Here is an 18,743-nt window from a genome sequence, read left to right as displayed (position 1 = left end):
TACACCTGTATGAGTAGTGCCAATAACAAGGAGGTAATATTACTTTGAATCTGTAAAAGCTACACTCACGGAGAAGCCATACCACTTCATTCATTAGGCTGTTTCATTTACACAGGATTTATTGCTCTAAAACATTCCTTAAATTATTTTCTTCCCCACCTTCTCTCCTCCACTCCATCAGCAACTCTAATTCCTGAACCACATCTTCCCTATAATACATGCACATTAGCACCTCTTTCATCTACACCAGCCCATCTTTCACCTTTAGACCTTCTCTACCTCCCTACCTCTCTCTTTTTTCTTCCTCCAAAATCCATTTCAAGGAGAATGCTAACAGCAGCAGGCTGAGCCACCATCCCCAACAAATCCCCTCCCTTGTTTGCTTACTCCAGAATCTGGAATGTGGACAGGGCCCTTTAAGGCTCATCAAAGGGTGAGTACCTTGGCACTGTATATTTATCAAAAACAGGTAAACAACCCCCCTGCTCCAAATCCTAACCAAGACCTCCTTTATACTGTGGGTGACTTAGCACATTTAGTTTTCAGTATGTGGTGAGTATTTTTGGGCAAAGAACCTCCAAGGTGAACAAGCTAGCAGGATTCTGGCAAGGGGAATTTGCTCCGATTAAATATTTGCTGTTCCAAAGTCCACCCCGCTTTTGGAAAAAGAAAAAATACATCACATACAAATTCCACACCACAGGGTGAAGGGGACGTGCCTGCTAAGGGTGTTACCTCTTAAGTTTGGCTCTGGGCACCCAAAGACAGGGCACTTAAGCCAGGCTCACACACTGTTATGTTGTTTCTTTTTTTTTTTTTTTTTTTTTTTTTGAGGGAGAGTCTTGCTCTGCTGCCCATGCTGGAGTGCAGTGGCACAATCTCAGTTCACTGCAACCTCTGCTTCCCGGGTTCAAGCGATTGTCTCAGCCTCCCAAGTAGCTGGGATTACAGGCACACACCACCATGCCCGGCTAATTTTTGTATTTTTAGTAGATGGGGTTTTGTCATGTTGGCCAGGCTGGTTTCAAACTCCTAACCTCAGGTGATCTGCCTGCCTCGGCCTCCCAAAGTGCAGGGATTACACACGTGAGCCACCGCACGCAGCCTGTATGTTCTTTCTATACAGATGCCTGAGAGCAAGGCATTTCCCTCCAACCCTCAAAGCAACCAAACTCAAAGCCACAAACTATCAAGTAAGAATAAACAGCTCATAAGACTTCCAATCCTAACTCCATTGCTAACTTGAGCTAGCTACAACACATACAGACACTGAGCCTCAATTGTGCCATCTGTAAAATGAAACAATACCGACACCCATTTCATGGAGTTGCCTGAGAATTACATCAGATAACACCTGTGAAGTGCTTACCACGGTTCCTAACTCAGAGTAGTCATTAAGTTAACTTCTTTAATTCTAAAGCACTATTATGTTATATAAAAATAATTTCGGGGAAGAGACTCAGGTACATTACATGATCCACAAACTAATGCATTCCGATTTAAACATGGTGTGAAACTGAACATCTTAGAACCCAGTAGATGCTCTATTCACTTTACCAAAGGATCTACTACCTTTGGATTGAAAGATTAACTTTCTTTTTTTGAAAAAAAAAAAAAAAAGACGGAGTTTCACTCTTGTCGCACAGGCTGGAGTGCAGTGGTGCGATCTCAGCTCGCTGCAACCTCTGCCTCCCAGGTTCAAGTGATTCTCCTGCCTCAGCCTCCCGAGTAGCTGGGATTACAGGCGCCTGCCACCATGCCCGGCTAACTTTTTGTATTTTTAGTAGATATGGGGTTTCACTATGTTGGCCAGGCTGGTCTCAAACTCCTGACCTCAGGTGATCCACCCGCCTCGGCCCCCTAAAGTGTTGGGATTACAGGCGTGAGCCACCGCGCCCGACCTGTCAGTAAGGTGAATCTTTCCTTGGTACATTTATATTAGAACTGAGGTCCAAAAAATAGCACTCATTACTTGTCCTTCAGAGACCTAGCCACCATCCAGAAGAAAGCATTCTGAACTCACAAATTAGGAAAAAACATTTCCAAAACATGAAAACAAGTAATAAACTCAACAAGATGCAAGCGAGAAGAAAATTCACGTAATTTTGTTTACACAGGAGAGATGCTAGCTATGTCCCTAAGACAACTTCAATCCCAGGCAAATAAACAACAAAAAAGCTACAGGAAGATCTACAGGTCTAATTGGCCAGGGGCCCAGATGCTACAAACATAGAAAACATGTATAAGTTTTGGGAGTGGCTTCTTAAGAAATGGAGAGGAAGTAGGTGAAAGTTGTAGTTGTGTAATAGTGTTACTTGAGATTAGGAAATGCAATATTAGGCCAGGCGCACTGGCTCACGTATGTAATCCCAGCATTTGGGGAGGCCAAGGCGGGCGGACTGCCTGAGGTCAGGAGTTCAAGACCAGCCTGGCTAACATGGTGAAACTCCATCTCTACTTAAAATACCTAAAAATACAAAAATTAGCCGGGCGTGGTGGCACATGTCTGTAGTCCCAGCTACTCGGGAGGCTAAGGCAGGAGAATAGCTTGAACCCAGGAGGAAGAGGTTGCAGTGAGCTGAGATCACGCCACTGCACTCCAGCTTGGGCGACAGAGCAAGACTTCATCTCAAAAAAAAGAAAAAAGAAAAAAGAAAATGCAATATTAGCAAAGCTAATTATTCTTACATTTCATTATATTAATATCAAATTTCAAAGAAAGCTTTGGGCAGCTCAGCATGAGGGATAAATTAAGTTCACAAAAACTAGAAGAACTAGATTTGCAAGTTCTGTTTAATATCCCTCACTTGAAAATGCATTTCAGAACCTAGAACGTCTCCCAGTCTGCCTCTCCCTTTTCTGATATTCCACTCATCTTCAAACTTTCCAGGATAGTTTGTTTTTCTCCATGAAGTACTTCCAGGGTCTACCACACTGATGACTTCCTGTTATTGGCCAGTGGACAACAGCCATGAATGGGAAACACTAAAATCAGCTTCCCTCTTTCCTTACACAACCTCTTGGCAACCAAAGCTCATTTCTTAGTAAGTGATTGCCTTTGAGGCCCTTTGGGGGAACTGGGGCTATGTAATAAACAATAACAACAATCAGTACTCGCTTCTCTTTTCTTTGGGTTATCTGAGCATTTTTAATAGAAAAATCTACATTGTATCATTATTAAAAGCCAAAAGAAGAATGAAAATTAATCTCAAAAAGCATGCAAAGACTGAGACTGCGAGTTCACAGCTCCTCCTCCACCATGAATATTTTGTCAGAATCAAAGAGTCACAGATAGGATTAAGCAGCCAGAAAGCAACTCTAAGCAAACTGTTACACAATAAGCTCCAAAGGAGACAACTCACAGAAGACTGACTAATTAATTACTATGGGAAGAACGGCTCTTCCACAGATGCAGAACAGGATTCAACTCATTTCAATCTCCACTGAGAGAATTAGGTAAAACTAAAGGCAGAAGGCTGGGCGCGGTGGCTCACGCCCATAATCCTAGCACTTTGGGAGACGGAGGCAGGTGGATCATGAGGTCAGGAGTTCAAGACCAGCCTGGCCAAGATGGTGAAACCCCGTCTCTGCTAAAAAAATACAAAAATTAGCCAGGCACGGTGGCGGGCACCTGTAATCCCAGCTACTCGGGAGGGCTGAGGCAGGAGAATCACTTGAACCCGGGAGGCGGAGTTTGCAGTGCACCGAGATTGCACCACTGCACTCTAGCCTGGGGTACAGAGCAAGACTCCATCTCAAAAAAAAAAAAGAAAAAAAAAAAAGAAATCTAACTGCAAAGGATTATTCTCAATTTTATTTGCACTTATATAAGCAAAACAATTATATTTTTACTGCCAAAATGTGTAAATTACAATAAAAATACTAATAACCCAGTGTCCTCGCCCATCAATGCCTCAATTCTAACTTGATTGCTTCCCTAGAGGTGCCACTGTCCCCAGGTGTGAGTGGATCTTTCTAGACCCTTTGCTGTGCCATTATTCTACATTCATTATGTCTTGGAGGTTGCTGTATGTTTAACAGATAAATCTATTTGCATCTTCTTACATACTACATAGAATTCTAGGCTGGGCCCAGTGGCCCACACCTGTAATCTGAGTGCTTTGAGAGGCCAAGGCAGGAGGATCACTTGAGCCCCGGAGTTCAAGACCAGCCTGGGCAGCACAGTGAGAGACCCCATCTCTACAAAAAGTAAAAAAATTAGCCAGGCATAGTGGTGCACGCCTGTAGTCCCAGTTACTCGGGAGGCTGGGGTAGGAGGATCTCTTGAGCCCAAGAGTTCAGGAGACTGAGGTGGGAGGGGATCACTTCAGCCCAGAAGGTTGAGGCTGCAGTAAGCCATGATCGTGCCACTGCACTGTAGCCTAGGCAACACAGCAAAACCCTGTCTCAGAAAAATAAATAAAAATTTAGAATTCTACAATCTGATTGACTCTAATTTAGTTTGTCATCCTGCTGGTAGGCATTTAGTTTTTTTCTGATTTTTTTTTTCACTATTATAAATAATGTACAACGGATATCATCCTTATTATGTGTATCTCTCTGTTCACGTGTAAAGTGTTGAGAAGGACAGAAGCTAAAGTCAGCTTTATGACAGAAGTCATAAAGTCAGTACATTTAAAATTTGAACGGATACTGCCAAACTCTCCATAAGAAGGGTTGTGGAAACTCTGGAATTAGGGGTAATAGAGCAGAAGAGAGGAGTGGAGGTGCCGGCCAGAGAGGCAGAGCCGGGGACACACCATCTCTCAGCCACGTACTCCTGTGCTGCCCCGGCAGGGTCAACATGTCAATCTTCCAGATTTCTGAGGGTCTTTGTAAGCACTGTCCCTACAACCAAAGCCGGGAAGAGAGTGAATAGGACCCTCTGAGCCAAAGACACAAATCTATTTCTAACTCAAGACAAAACCACAGCTACGGAGGTCTGAACTTTGGTTTCAGCTAGAAAATATGGCTATGGCCCCACACAGAATACAGGGTCTAACAGAAGACACTGCGCTGCCCTGAGGTGAACACGGCTGATGGAAAGATATCTCTTCAACATAGAAATGTGAAATTTCTATAAAGAGAGGACTAAATGCTGAAACATGCAGGTCTTTCTAGTCTAACCATTTAGAGAAAACACATGCTTAAAGTCTAAGTGAGCCTCAAATCTGCCAGTTTCTTTTTTTTCTTTTCTTTTAATAGAGAAGGGGTCTTGCTCTGTCCCTCAGGCTGGAGTGCAGTGGCACAATCATAGCTCACTGTAGCCTCAAACTCCTGGACTCAAGCAATCCTCCCACTTCAGCCTTCCCAGAAGCTGGGACTAGAGGTGCATGCCAACACATCTGCTACTTTTTTACTTTTGGTAGAGACAGGGTCTTAACTATGTTGCACAGGCTGGTCTCAAATTCCTGGCCTCACAAGATCCTTCCACTGCAGCATCCCCACGGACTGCTGGGATTATAGGTGGGAGCCACCTCACTCAGCCAAACTTAGCTTGCTTTCTTCTTAAATGTGTGGACCTGGAACGCAGTGGTGATACATTATTTGCAAGTTCAACTATTTACATAACTGTCTTCTGTACTTTTTTTTTTTTTTTTTTTGAGACAGGGTCTCGCTCTGTCACCCAGGCTAGAGTGCAATGGCACAATCTCGGCTCACTGCGACCTCCATCTCCCTGGCTCAAGCAATCCTCCCACCTCAGCCTCATGAGTAGCTGGGACTACAGGTGCACACCACGACACTTGACTAATTTTTGTATTTTTTGTAGAGACGAGGTTTCGTCATGTTGCCCAGGCTGGTCTCGAACTCTTGGCTCAAGTGATCCTCCCATCTTGGTCTGCCAAAGTGCTGGGATTACAGACATGAGCATATCATTTGTAAAAATCCAGTGGAATTTAGAGTTTGCATGTATAATCTTCATTCCATACTATATGTTACATGACATAATTATACACACGTATTACAGCATAGAGTTTTGATCATCCATGCACTCACTCCCAACTACTACGTGCAGGTATCACTCTAAACTAGGGGGATACGAGCTGTGAATAAAACAGGTTAAAAGTTCATGCTAAAAACAGCTAATGTTCTACTAGTGAAATGCTGTATGCACAAAACTATGCTCTACTTGATGGACATTTGAAGCATTTTCATGGTTAATTCGGACTAGTCATGATGTTTGCTTTAGGCAGGACATTAGGACCTAATATTCCCCAAAAGACAGGACTCTCCACCAAACCTATAACCTCAAGATTTGCAAGCCCCATTACCTGTTCCCCAGTTCTAGTGATGGGAACCAGTACATGCCAGACATTTAAGTTTCCGGCCCCAGCATCTTTCTTATATCAGACCTGGAATTGAATGACGGTGCCCAGCAGCTGGGGAACTAGGGTGCCCAGACCCTCATTTTCTCCATCCTGGCTTCTTCCTGGATCACCAAAATGCTTGGTTTGGATTGTTAAAGTTTACAGAGAGGCCACCGTTTTTGACTCCTGCACTAGGCCCCAGCAGATCAGACCAAACCAAAATGAAGCCACTTGTACTAAGTGCCACTGAATTTGGGGGTCAGTTTTCTTTAAAAACAAAAACAAACAAAAAACAAACAAACAAACAAACAAAAAAACACTGAAAGATTCCAGTCAATGTGAGTCTATGAGGATTTCTAATAAAGAAATCCTCTCTGTTTTAACCCTTTGTTCTGTTTCTGCTTTTTTTCAAGCCTTTTCTGCCTATAAAGACACCCTCCTCTGCTCAGCTAACTGGAACAGTCGTTCTACTTCACATTCTAGAATCACAAATAAAATCCAATTCAACTTTCCAACTAAATATGTAATTTCGTCTTTTGTCAGAATATATAAAAAGATGACTGGCTGGGCACAGTGGCTCACATCTATAATCCCAGCACTTTGGAAGTCTGAGGCAGAAGGATCGTTGCTTTGAGCCTAGGAGTTTGAGACCAGCCTGGGCAACATAGGGAGACTCCATCTCTACCAAAAAAAAAAAATCAAAAAATTAGCCAGGCATTGTGGTGCACATCTATGGTCCCGATTACTCAGCAGGCTGAAGCAGGGAATCACTTGAGCCCTGGAGGTTAAACCTGCAGTGAGCCATGATCATGCCACCACATTCCAGCCTGGGCAACAGGGCAAGGCCCTGTCTCTTAAAAAAAAAAAAAAGAAAAAGAAAAAACTTTTTTTTTTTTTTTACCTGTAAACAATTTGCCATTTATTCCAAAATGCCACACAAGACATAATTACTATTAAACATGTCATACTAATTTATTGCCACATTATTCTTACCTAGTCTACCCAGTATGTGGTTCATACAGCCTAGCCAGTTATCTGCAACTTAAGCAAGAACTCTGGTACTCTGAGCACAATGTTTAGGCCACTGACATTTCCCTTTTGAGAGAGACGGGAGAGTAACTGCACGTAACACATATAAGACCATGGAGGGTCTAACACAGGAGTCCGCCAACAACAGCCAGTGGGTCAAATCCAGCTAGCCTCCATATGTTTATGTAAATAAAGTTTTATTGGAACATAGCCACACTGGTTGGCTGGCCATGCCATTGGCTGGCATATTGTTTTGGCTGCTTTTGCACTACAAAGGCGAGAGCTGCTACAGAGACCACAGGGCCTCCAGTGTGTACTAGCTGGCTCTTTGTAGGAAAAGTCTGCCCCACCCCTGCGCTACTAGGAAGAATAGCTGAGGAGTTGTGCCTAACTGTTAACTGCCTAAGTACAAATGCCCATTTCAAAAGCAAGTGACAACTGGTGATAACTTACTCTGCAAATCAAGAGCCAAAAGAGCAGCTCCTTTGGGCTGCGGTCCAGCTGTCCCAACCCTCCACTCCCGCCTTCTCCCATGAGACTCTTCCCTTCTTCAGGGCTGTCCTCAAATGGAACTTTGGCCTCAAGTGAATCAAATTGTATATCTCCCATATGTCATTTTTTTTGAGCAGAAAATAAAGTACCTTAATTTATCCACCCACAGAAAGTTTTTCAGATGGAGTGGGAAGGAATGGAGAGAGAATGTGTCTATGAGCTTCCAGGGCTCATCTCTGCGGCTCAGAAACCGTCAATAGCTCGAACAGAAAACGTCCTCACATCTGTCACACAAACACACCCCATGGAACCAAAAATAAACCCCACACTGATGAAAGCCAGCATGTCGAAAGATAATTTTAGATTTATTTGAAGACTGCAGAGACAGTCTCGCTGAAATTTTAAAACCACACCCCCAGAATACCCAACCCCTTGTGATTATGCTCAGCCCTGCTGAGGAGGCAAAAACACTTCATTCCCTTTTATAAACCTCCCAGGCACCTCAGCTCTGTCTCCAGAATGGGGAGAGAGCATTCCTGAGTTACCATGTGACCCTGAAGGTCAGCCGAGTCATATCTGAGCCGACACCACTGTCCAATATTCACTGATGGAGTTCACATATTTTTAGCTTTCAGACACACACAGTCTAGCATCACTGGCTCCTTCCAGACACACTTGCCAAACTGCTCTCTTTTCCCCTACCTGAGGGCCAGCTCTATGGGGACAATAACTGTGTGTTACTCAGCGCCTCTGAAATCCCCAGCACCTTTCGGGGTGCTGGCCACCTGCATCTGAAAGAATGACAGCTATGCAATTTTTTAAACTTTTGAAGAATGAGCTCGGATTACAGTTTGATCAAGTCACAGAATCATCCTATTAAATTTCTATGCAGAGTATCAAGATTCAGCTATTCACAATATCTATGCATTGTTTCCTATTCCCATCGCTCTGAGGCTACTTTATCTTCTCCCACTCTTCGTTGTGCCATTTCTCTGTCCTCTCCAGCCCCATGTTTATGATGGCTGACAATGCTCATTTCCAAAGCTTGTGTCTGTTCTGTTTATCTGCAGGCTACTCCAAGGCCCTGTCTGTGGACAGTTGCTTAACAGACGCTTTAGACGATTACAGAAGAAAACGTGTCAGGAAAACTTTCATTCTCACATCTTATCATTCTCTCCCGTCCACAGCCAGACCAATCCTAAAAGAGATCCAGCTGACACCTGGTGCTCCCGCAAAGGTGCAGGAAATGGATCCTCACAGACCAAGGACAGTAAGTATTGTTTCCAATACTGGCAAGCTCATTATTACTGGATCAGGATCAAACCTCTTTGTCCTTGGTTCAGGCTCAAGAAAAGACTCTCAGCAGGATATCCATTAGTTCAAATTGCTGCCTCCAGTACAAAACGATTTCCCACCACTACACTTCCCGACATCCACTTGTATGGGGGAGGATGAGGCCCAGCAATGATGGCTGAGGCATAGGAGGGTACAGGGACTCTTTGCTTTCTCTCACATGTTATGTCTGGATGAAATCTAGACCACAAGATAAAACCGTTTGGAAACATATGTCTCCAGAGTCATCCTAACTTGGAGGGGAGGGAACTCAGAGGATTTAAGAGGCAAAACCTCAAAGCCAGCTTCCCAGAGGAAAATTCTATAAGGTCATGGTGAGAATTTTCCCTCAGTTCTACAATGGGCTTGAGGTTCGATGGTCCCAACCCACTTTTAATCTCAAAAACTTCCTCGTTGATAACTTGACACATAAGGTACAACAGTACCATGAACTCAGTTGCTACGCAGAAAGAGAACTTTTGAAAAGCACTTCATCTCAGCTGGATTTTTAAAAAGCATTCCAGAATCAAAGAACTGGGTCAGCAATATTTTCTTGTTATTGTTAATTTGATACTTGTTCTGACACAAAAGCATATAAGCTGAGAATGGAGAGTTCTACTTGAGGCTTCAATGTGCCTATGCCAACCCCTGATGCGGGTCTCAGGTAACAGCGTGCATTGAATATTCAACCAGTAAATATCAAAGGAAAATCAAGAGCCAGACTCTCCAGCTTCAGCGTGAAGACCTGTCATTTTACATTGGGACAAACTGCACAGTATTTTGGATCAAAGTGGAATATTTTTCACTGATGATGTTTGTTTTAAAAAGATGGTTATACCAAACACAACCTGAAAACAAGTTCTATTTTACATGCAAAGCCACTGAATAAATAAATACTAGTTTTGTGGCTACTTCTGTTTTCTACCTCAGAATAACAGTCATCCCTTGAGCTCAGCTTTTGGTCATCACAACAAGAAGGAGGCAGATGGGAAATGTAACTAAGCTAAGATCACTGCTGAGGGCCCCAGGCAGCGCTATTTCCAAAAGTAATACTCTTACCACTGGACCCAAAAGAAAGTCTAGAAAGCAGAGGAAGGATATGCTTGATAAAAGGCATTTGCTGTGACTTCTGTATGTGACCAACAAGCAAACCTAGCTGCACAAACAGGAGATGCACTGGCCAGGCGACCAGCAGCCCTGGGGTCTAATCCCAGATATACCTGGTGTCTCAGTTCTGACAAGCCACTTCACTTCCTGGGCCACAGCTTCTCACCTGTCAAACCGACAGGTTGGTTAAGATGACCACTTAGGACTTTTCTGCTTTTAAAAATTCTTAACAATGGGCCAGGTGTGGTGGCTCACACCTGTAATCCCAGCACTTTGGGAGGTGGAGGCAGGTGGATCACCTGAGGTCGGGAGTTCGAGACCAGCCTGACCAATATGGAGAAACCCTTTCTCTACTAAAAATACAAAATTAGCCGGGTGTGATGGTGCATGCCTGTAATCCCAGCTACTCGGGAGGCTGAGGCAGGAGAATCCCTTGAAGCCGGGAGGCGGAGGTTATGGTGAGCCAAGATCATGCCACTGCACTCCAGTCTGGGCAACAAGAGTGAAACGCTGTCTCAAAAAAAAAAAAAAAAAAATTCTAACAATGTATTCAAATTATATCCTAAGCAATATATCAATGTAACAAAATTACACTTGTACCCCCATAAATTTATAAAAATTCATAAAACAAATTATATCCTAAAAAGATCATTGTTTTCTCTGTAGAACACTTAACACCACACGTATTTGCTGTCTCTTCTCAAGGCAGAACACTTGCTATACATATGAGCTGCTGCCTTTTTCCACTCGTCTCTTTAACTCGCTCCTTTAAGGGGCCTTGTTTCAGGCATTTTTGGATCCCTGGAACCAGTACAAGGAGGGCTTCCCACAAGGAATATTTACTATTATGGCTTCATATTTATTTTAATTCTTCAGGTTAAAAATAGGAAATAAACTAGCTCATCTCCCCAGTTTCAGAGTTTCAAACATAACGGATCAAAGAACTCTGTCATCTCCAAGAACCACTGAAGTATTTTAGCATGTCACTGTAAATGGACTAAAAGATGTGCTTATGAATAGCCTTTGGAAATCCAAGTTGTTTTTAAGGAAAGTAGCCACTGTATTCACCTACAGTCACTACACTGTGGTGACCCCAGAATTTAGAAATAGGGTATCATCTGGGAGAAATGTAGCAAACAGCACCTTCAGCTCAGCCTAACTAACGGGCTGTTATCTGGAGAAAGAAGTCTGAGGGCAGCTGGGGACATTTGGGAACAACCCAAGTTCAAACAAGGTAAATGTAATATGCAACACCAGGGAGGGTGGTGTGGCCGAATCGCCATGACTGACTGGAATGCAGAGTGGAAGCCTGAGACTTTTATGACCTGTCTGGGGAAAATTATGCACAAGATCTAGAAAAGCGGGGATGCAGGAAGAAAGAATCTACCCGTGTCCTCAGCACCGTCCTGAGTGAAGGGTGTTTTTACAAGCAGATGCACATATGGGGATGATCAAAGCCAGAAATGAACAAGCTGCCCCGGGGGAAAGCAAGCAAATGAGAAGGGCAGAGGGCAGTGTTAGAGGCACAGGCAAAGAGGAGATGATCACCTCACACACACTATAGCCACTAAAATAAAAAAAGATGTACCATTAAGCGTTGATGAGGGTGTGGAGAAATGTGAACCTTAATACATGACTTCATCCTGAATATCCCACATTACTGTTGGGAATGGAAAACGATGTAGCTACTTTGGAAAACAATATGGCGGTTCCTCAAGAGCTTAAAGTTAATACACATTCCAGCAATTCTGTTCCTAGATATAAACCCAAGAGAAATGAAAACATATGTCCATACAAAAATCAGTACACGAATGTTCACAGGGGCATAATTTATAACAGCCGAAAGGTACAAACAACCCAAATGTCCATCAACTGACAAATGGATACATAAAATATGTTACAGGTATATTTACAATCCCAACGCTTTTGGAGGCCAGGGTGGGCAGACCACTTGAGGTCAGGAATTCGAGGCCAGTCTAGCCAACATGGTGAAACCCTGTCTCTACCAAAAATATAAAAAATTAACCAGGCCTGGTAGTGCACGCCTGTAATCCCAGCTACTCAGGAGGCTGAAGAAGGAGAATCGCTTGAACCTGGGAGGCAGGGGTTGCTGTGAGCCGAGATCACACCACTGCACTCTAGCCTGGGCAACAGAGTGAAACTCCATCTCAAAAAAAATAAATAAATAAAAGTAAAATAAAATATGGTATATTCATACAACAGAATATTATCTAGCCACTTAAAGGAATGAAGTACATATGCTACAACCTGAGTGTGAACCTTAAAAACATGCTAAGTGGGCCGGGCACGGTAGCTCACGCCTGTAATCCCAGCAGTTTGGGAGGCCTAGGCAGGCGAATCACCTGAGGTCAGGAGTTTGAGACCAGCCTGGCCAACATGGTGAAATCCCGTCTCTACTAAAATTATAAAAATTAGCCGGGCATGGTGGCAGGCACCTGTAATCCCAGCTACTCAGAAGGCTGAAGCAGAAGATTGTGCCACTGCATTCCGGCCTGGGAGACAGAGCAAGACACCATCTGAGAGAGACAGAGAGAGAGAGAGAGAATGAACCAGACACAGAGGGCTATATATTGTATGATTCCATTTATATGAAATGTCTAGAATAGGCAAATCCACAGAGACAAAATAGATTAGTGGCTGCCTAAGGCTGGGGAGCTTGAGGGGAAGATGGGGAGGGAGTGGAGAGTGTAATGCGGAATGAAGGAAACACATCTAACATGTTTCAGGCTGGGAATATCTGTGGCTCTTCCTACATTGGCCTGGCACATTGAGCTCTCAGGGGAGAAAGTGGGGGCTGTACAGGTCACCCATCCTTCCTTCTCCAATACAGGTTTTAGTGGCCCCTACTCCCTAGGAAATAAAGACTTTCCTTTCTCCTCCCTCCCCAAACACCCATGTGGCTTCCCAGGGTGCCTAAATCTGAATCTTCCTCAAACACAGACATTACACCTTGACTTAGCAGTTTGGGTCGGGAGGCTTTACTTTCTCACCCACTTTTTTTCCCTTTGCGTTCTACATTCTAAAATGGACTTTTTTTTTTGAGACAGAGTGTCACTCTGTTGCCAGGCTGGAGCGCAGTGCCGGGATCTCGGCTCACGGCAGCCTCCACCTCCTGGATTCAAGCGATTCTCCTGCCTCAGCCTCCTGAGTAGCTGGGACTACAGGCGCACGCCACCACACCCAGCTGATTTTTGTATTTTTAGTAGAGATGGGGTTTCACCATGTTGGTCAGGATGGTCTGGATCTCTTGACCTTGTGATCCGCCTGCCTCAGCCTCCCAAAATGAGATTACAGGCGTGAGCCACCGCACCCGGCCCTCTAAAATGGATTTTTAATCCCCCAGGTATCAAATCTCATGAGTGTGTACCTGCTTAAATTACATAGTTAATAACAAGAATGACCTGCAAAATAAATAGCCCTTATGTTTTGAGATGGGGAAATGCTCCAAGAGAAGACAGAATCATGCCTTATTCAACCAGCACAGTCGAGCTTTCTCTGAGCCAAAGTTCTCCTGGGAAAGAGGAGTTTCCCTAAAGAAAAGAAGGAGGACAAAGTCTGGCCCAGCATCCCTTATAGTCCCCTCTTACTCAAACTTAAACACAGGCCACATTCTGAAACCAAGGCAAAAACTGGAAATAACTGACAAGGGAGCTGCCCTTGCGCTCCTAACACACATACCAAAGGCCCACGCGACTCTGGCAGAACGCTGGGTAGGAGGCACTTACACACTCCCATCCGGGCCGTTACAAGCATGCAGTTCTTTCTCCTCTTCCAGTCACAGTCTCAGGCACTTCCATGGCCAACAAAGAGGGGGTGAGGACTCTAGCAGGAGCCCAGTGTGCGTCCCTACAAGGGGACCTTTCAACACCCGCCCGCAAGCACCGCCTGAGGATGAGGTCAGCCTCTCTTCTGTAGGCCATGAAACAAGCTGACTTTGTGGCCAGATGGCCAGCTCCCTTGTGAGGCCCTAAAGCGGGAAAAGGATTGGTTTCACCCACGGGGATCTCATTCCCTATGCAGGACACGCAGCCAAAGCATTTGTAAATAGGTACATTCAGGGGACAGGCATAGAAACATTTCCAAGAGCCTCTGTGAGGGACATCAGGGTTGCCCTTCCCTCTCTTCCTCCCTCTCTCTGTTCTCCAACTGTAAGTCACCCTGTGCCCACTGCCACCACTACCTCTAGGCTCACCTCCCAAAATATCTCCCTCTGTTTCCATGATACAGCCTCCTGCTCTAGAATCTGTAACGGCTTCCCACTTGCCATAGAGCACGTTCAAACACTTCACCTTGGCACTACAATTCCTGCAAGATGTGGTCATTTCACCTCGCCTCTCCTCTTGGTCCTTCTCCACATGCCTCTCCCTCCTCTCTAGTCACACAGCCTCATAGCTAAGAACATATTCAGACCAGGTTCAAATCCCAACCCCACCGTTTAATAGCTGGAGACCTTGGGTGAGGTACTTAAATGGCTCGATGTTTCAGTTTCCCCATCTGTAGGGCAGGGTAATGCTAGTACCTACTGTCCAGGTGAGTACAGTGCTGATGAAGTAAGAAAATACAGGTAAAGTGCTCAGAATAAAACCTGACACGTGGTATCACTCAATAATTAGCTATTAAAATAGTTATTATTACTCATACAAGTCACTTATTTCACGAAGCCTTTCCTAGCAACACCAGTGAACATCTTGTTTCTCAAATGTTCCGTTAACAGTCAGAAAGCATAAATACTGACTGGAATTGCTAGGAACTGTTTCATGGGGCAGGTTACTTGGATGGTAATCATTATCATTAATATTTATCATTATTATCATTAATAATATTATCATTATGAAATTCATGTCCTAAAACACATACCAATGGCTCCCAAATTATCTCTCCCTCTAACGTCTCAATAAATTCACTACTGTAGGATACTATCTATTTGTATAGTAACAGATTTTGTTTTTTGGATGCAGGGCTTAATTCTATTAAAGAACAGAAGCTTATTAAGAGCAGGGATCACACTACATCCAGAGCACACCAGAGTCCCCACCGTAGTACCACAGTGGATCATCAAGCCACCTGAATGGATTTAGAAATTCAAGCTTGTTGAATTTACAAAGAGAATACTGTATTACTTAAAAAAAACACAAGTAGTACATGGGAGATTAAGTGGACGCTCAGAATAAGAGTTAAAACCTACGCTTTCAGATAGAAAAACTAGCCAGCATGGTGGCTCACGCCTGGAGTCCCAATTACTCAGAAGGCTGAGGCAGGAGGATCGATTGAGCCTGGGAAGTCAAGGCTGCAGAGAGCCATGATTGCGCCACTGCACTCTAGCTTGGGCAACAGACTGAGACTCTTATTAATTTCTGCCTTGTTTTAGGCCTTAGAAGACTTTATAACTTTGGCTGGGGGCAGTGGCTCACGTCTGTAATCCCAGCACTTTGGGAGGCTGAGGCAGGTGGATCATGAGGTCTGGAGATCGAGACCATCCTGGCTAACACGGTGAAACCCCGTCTCTACTAAAAAATACAAAAAAAAAAAAAATTAGCCGGGCGTGGTGGCGGGCGCCTGTAGTCCCAGCTACTCGGGAGGCTGAGGCAGGAGAATGGCGTGAACCCAGGAGGTGGAGCTTGCAGTGAGCCTAGATCACACCACTGCACTCCAGCCTGGGCGACAGAGCGAGACTCTGTCTCCAAAAAAAAAAAAAAAAAAAAGAAAAGAAAAGAAAAGAAAAAAAGACTCCATCACTTCTCTTCTGAATTATAAGCTCCATTTCTCGCAAGTGTGAACATCCCACGGCTCACACTACAGTGTCTTACTGAGGAAAGAGCCAATGTTTCAAGCAGTCAGAGGGGAACCCAAATTTCACTGTAGTATCCACTATATCCAAGACCATACAACCACAATTATAAAAGCACTATGCAACAGAAAGCTTCAGAGGGCCTACTTTAATGAATAAGAATATACGAAGTGCTATTAAGAAAATGGTTGTTTTGAAATACTTGAGTGTATTTAAAATAGCCCTAGTTTCAGGCCAGGCATGGTGGCTCACGCATGTAATCCCAGCATTTTGGGAGGCCGAGGTGGGCAGATCACTTGAGGTCAGGAGTTCCAGACCAGCCCAGCCAACATGGTGAAACCCCATCTCTACTAAAGAAAGATACAAAAATTTAGCCAGGCGTGGTGGCACATGCCTGTAATCCCAACTACTTGGGAGGCTGAGGTGGGAGAATTGCTTGAACCTGGGAGGCGGAGGCTGCAGTGAGCTGAGATCGCACCATTGCACTCCAGCCTGGGCAACAGAGCAAGACTCCATCCACCACCTCCCCACAAAAAAATCAATCAATCAATAAAAAAATAAAATAGCCCTAGTTTCAGCACAGGCTGGGGCAAACGTTTGCTCAGGTGTTGCTCTGGGCAATGTCGTCCCTACTGTGGGCAGCTCCATCAGAGCCTGCTCCAGACTTCCCTCTGCCTCCTCACTTGTTCAGCTGGGAAGATGCAGTACGGAGTGGTCAGTTTGTAAGGGGAAATGGCATTTGGATAGCAAGGCTTTCCTCTCCCTCTATCTCTAGAGTAAGAGCTGCCCCAAGGGAACACGCCTGCTGCTCTCTCTTCCTGGCAAACTGCGCCCTTGCAAAAAAGTCTGCCCTTCCCGGGCACTGATGGTGCCCTGCTGGGTAAGTCTGGGTCATTTAGGGGTTCAGTAAAAGCCTGCTTCCCTGAAGATACGAGCCACAGAGCCTCCCATCGGTTTTATGAGGAACAAAGGTGATGTTTGGCAACCCACTGACATCTTAGTCTTTTTTGTGAATTTGCTTAGAACCTAGGAGACAAAGTGTTATTTCTTGGGCTCTCTCAAAATCCCCAGGGGGACCACTATGGGGGAAAAAGGGAAATTCAAGAAAATGAGGTCCCACATGTATCTCCATCAGCATCACACACCAGGCCTACTTCTGTATACACTGACCAAAGAATGGCCGAAAATCCACCCCTCACCCATGAAGACACCACTCACCCTACAAGTAACCTGTCCAGAAAGGTGGGAAATGCCCCATAGCGCATTCTCCATTATTTGTGAAAATATCTAAGCTTTATTATACTTCCTATATAGGCCAAATTAAGTGTTTCAGCTGCTATTTGAAATCCTGGCAGGCGGCCAGGCACAGTGGCTCACGCCTGTAATCCCAGCGCTTTTGGGAGGCCAAGGCAGGTAGATCACTGGAGGTCAGGAGTTCAAGACCAGCCTGGCCAACATGGTGAAACCCTGCCTCTACTAAAAATACAAAAATTAGATGGCCGTGGTGGGGGGCACCTGTAATCCCAGCTACTAGGGAGGCTGAGGCAGAAGAATCGCTTGAACCTGGGAGGTGGAGGTTGCAGTGAGCCAAGATCACACCACTGCACTCTAGCCTGGGTGACAAGAGCAAAACTCTGTCTCAAAAAAAAAGAAGAAAGAAATCCTGGCAGCCATCCTACGACAAGGGAAAAGGACAGAAGTGTACCAGAAAAGATGGCATATTTAATCAGGAACAGCTATAAACAATGCTAAGATAAAACACACAATCGTCTGACATAAACAGACGATTGTGATGGACAATGATGTGTCCAATGACGGACAATGATAGACAATGGAGACTCAGGGGCTGTGGGGCTGGGAAGGGGGTGGATGATGAGAAGTTGCCGGGTGGGTACAACGTGTGTTATTCCCGGGATGGATGCACCGAAGGCCCTGACTTCACCACAAGGTAATATATTAACATGGCAAAATTGCACTTGTACCCCATGAATCTACGCAAATATTTTAAAATTTAAAAATTAAAATAAGAATTCTCCACCGAAAGCATCAGATAGCATCTACACTACTACTAAAGATCAAACTGTTGATTGGTTTTCCTGTTTAGCCAGAAGGCACTGGATCCCGGAAATCATAGAGCAGGCTTCAGGAGGGTTCAAGGAAACCAGGTACACCCCAAAACACATGGGGGTACATGGGCCCCATCCTCTAAATCATGTGTTTCCCACATACCCTCATCAAACATCGGAAATAGGACGAGCTGAACATGGACAAACTTACGTGCTCTTTCATCTTGTGAGCCACGGTTGTTGACATCATGATGCAGCAGAGGACGACGACCAGAATGAAGTAGAGGGCGTACATGAAGCGGGTGCTCAGGGACTGCCGAATCCTGGGGCAGCAATCACAGCAGAGAGAGCAGCCTGCAGACCCACAGCAGCAGGCCAGCTAGAAAAGGAACAGAAGGCATCCGCTTAGAGCATGATACTGTGACAGAATAAGAAACATGGCCAGGCACTGTGGTACACATCTGGAGTCCCTGCTACTCAGGGGGGCTGGAGGATCACTTGAGACTAGAGCTCAAGTCTAGCCTGGGCAACATAGCAAGAACCTGTCTCTAAATGTGTATATATGTGTGTGTGTGTGTGTGTGTGTGTGTGTGTGTGTGT

General features: G+C 44.7%; 1 protein-coding gene across 3 annotated transcripts in view; it reads right to left on the bottom strand.

Moving 5' to 3' along the window:
* The window catches only part of SERINC5 (serine incorporator 5), a 188,135-nt gene that overhangs the window by 77,678 nt on the left and 91,714 nt on the right, over positions 1-18,743 (bottom strand). For all 3 annotated transcript variants that reach the window (XM_058440762.1, XM_058440761.1, XM_032156955.2), the window contains exon 2: positions 18,355-18,522. In XM_058440762.1, the coding sequence (XP_058296745.1) occupies positions 18,355-18,438 (84 nt within the window). In that variant the 5' untranslated portion in view covers positions 18,439-18,522. The remainder of the gene's footprint in view (positions 1-18,354; positions 18,523-18,743) is intronic.

The sequence above is a fragment of the Hylobates moloch genome, unplaced genomic scaffold, assembly GCF_009828535.3.
Source record: "Hylobates moloch isolate HMO894 unplaced genomic scaffold, HMol_V3 SCAFFOLD_6, whole genome shotgun sequence".
NCBI lineage: Eukaryota > Metazoa > Chordata > Mammalia > Primates > Hylobatidae > Hylobates > Hylobates moloch.
Note: the sequence above shows the minus strand (reverse complement) of the source record. Positions and strands in the feature narration are given on the sequence as shown.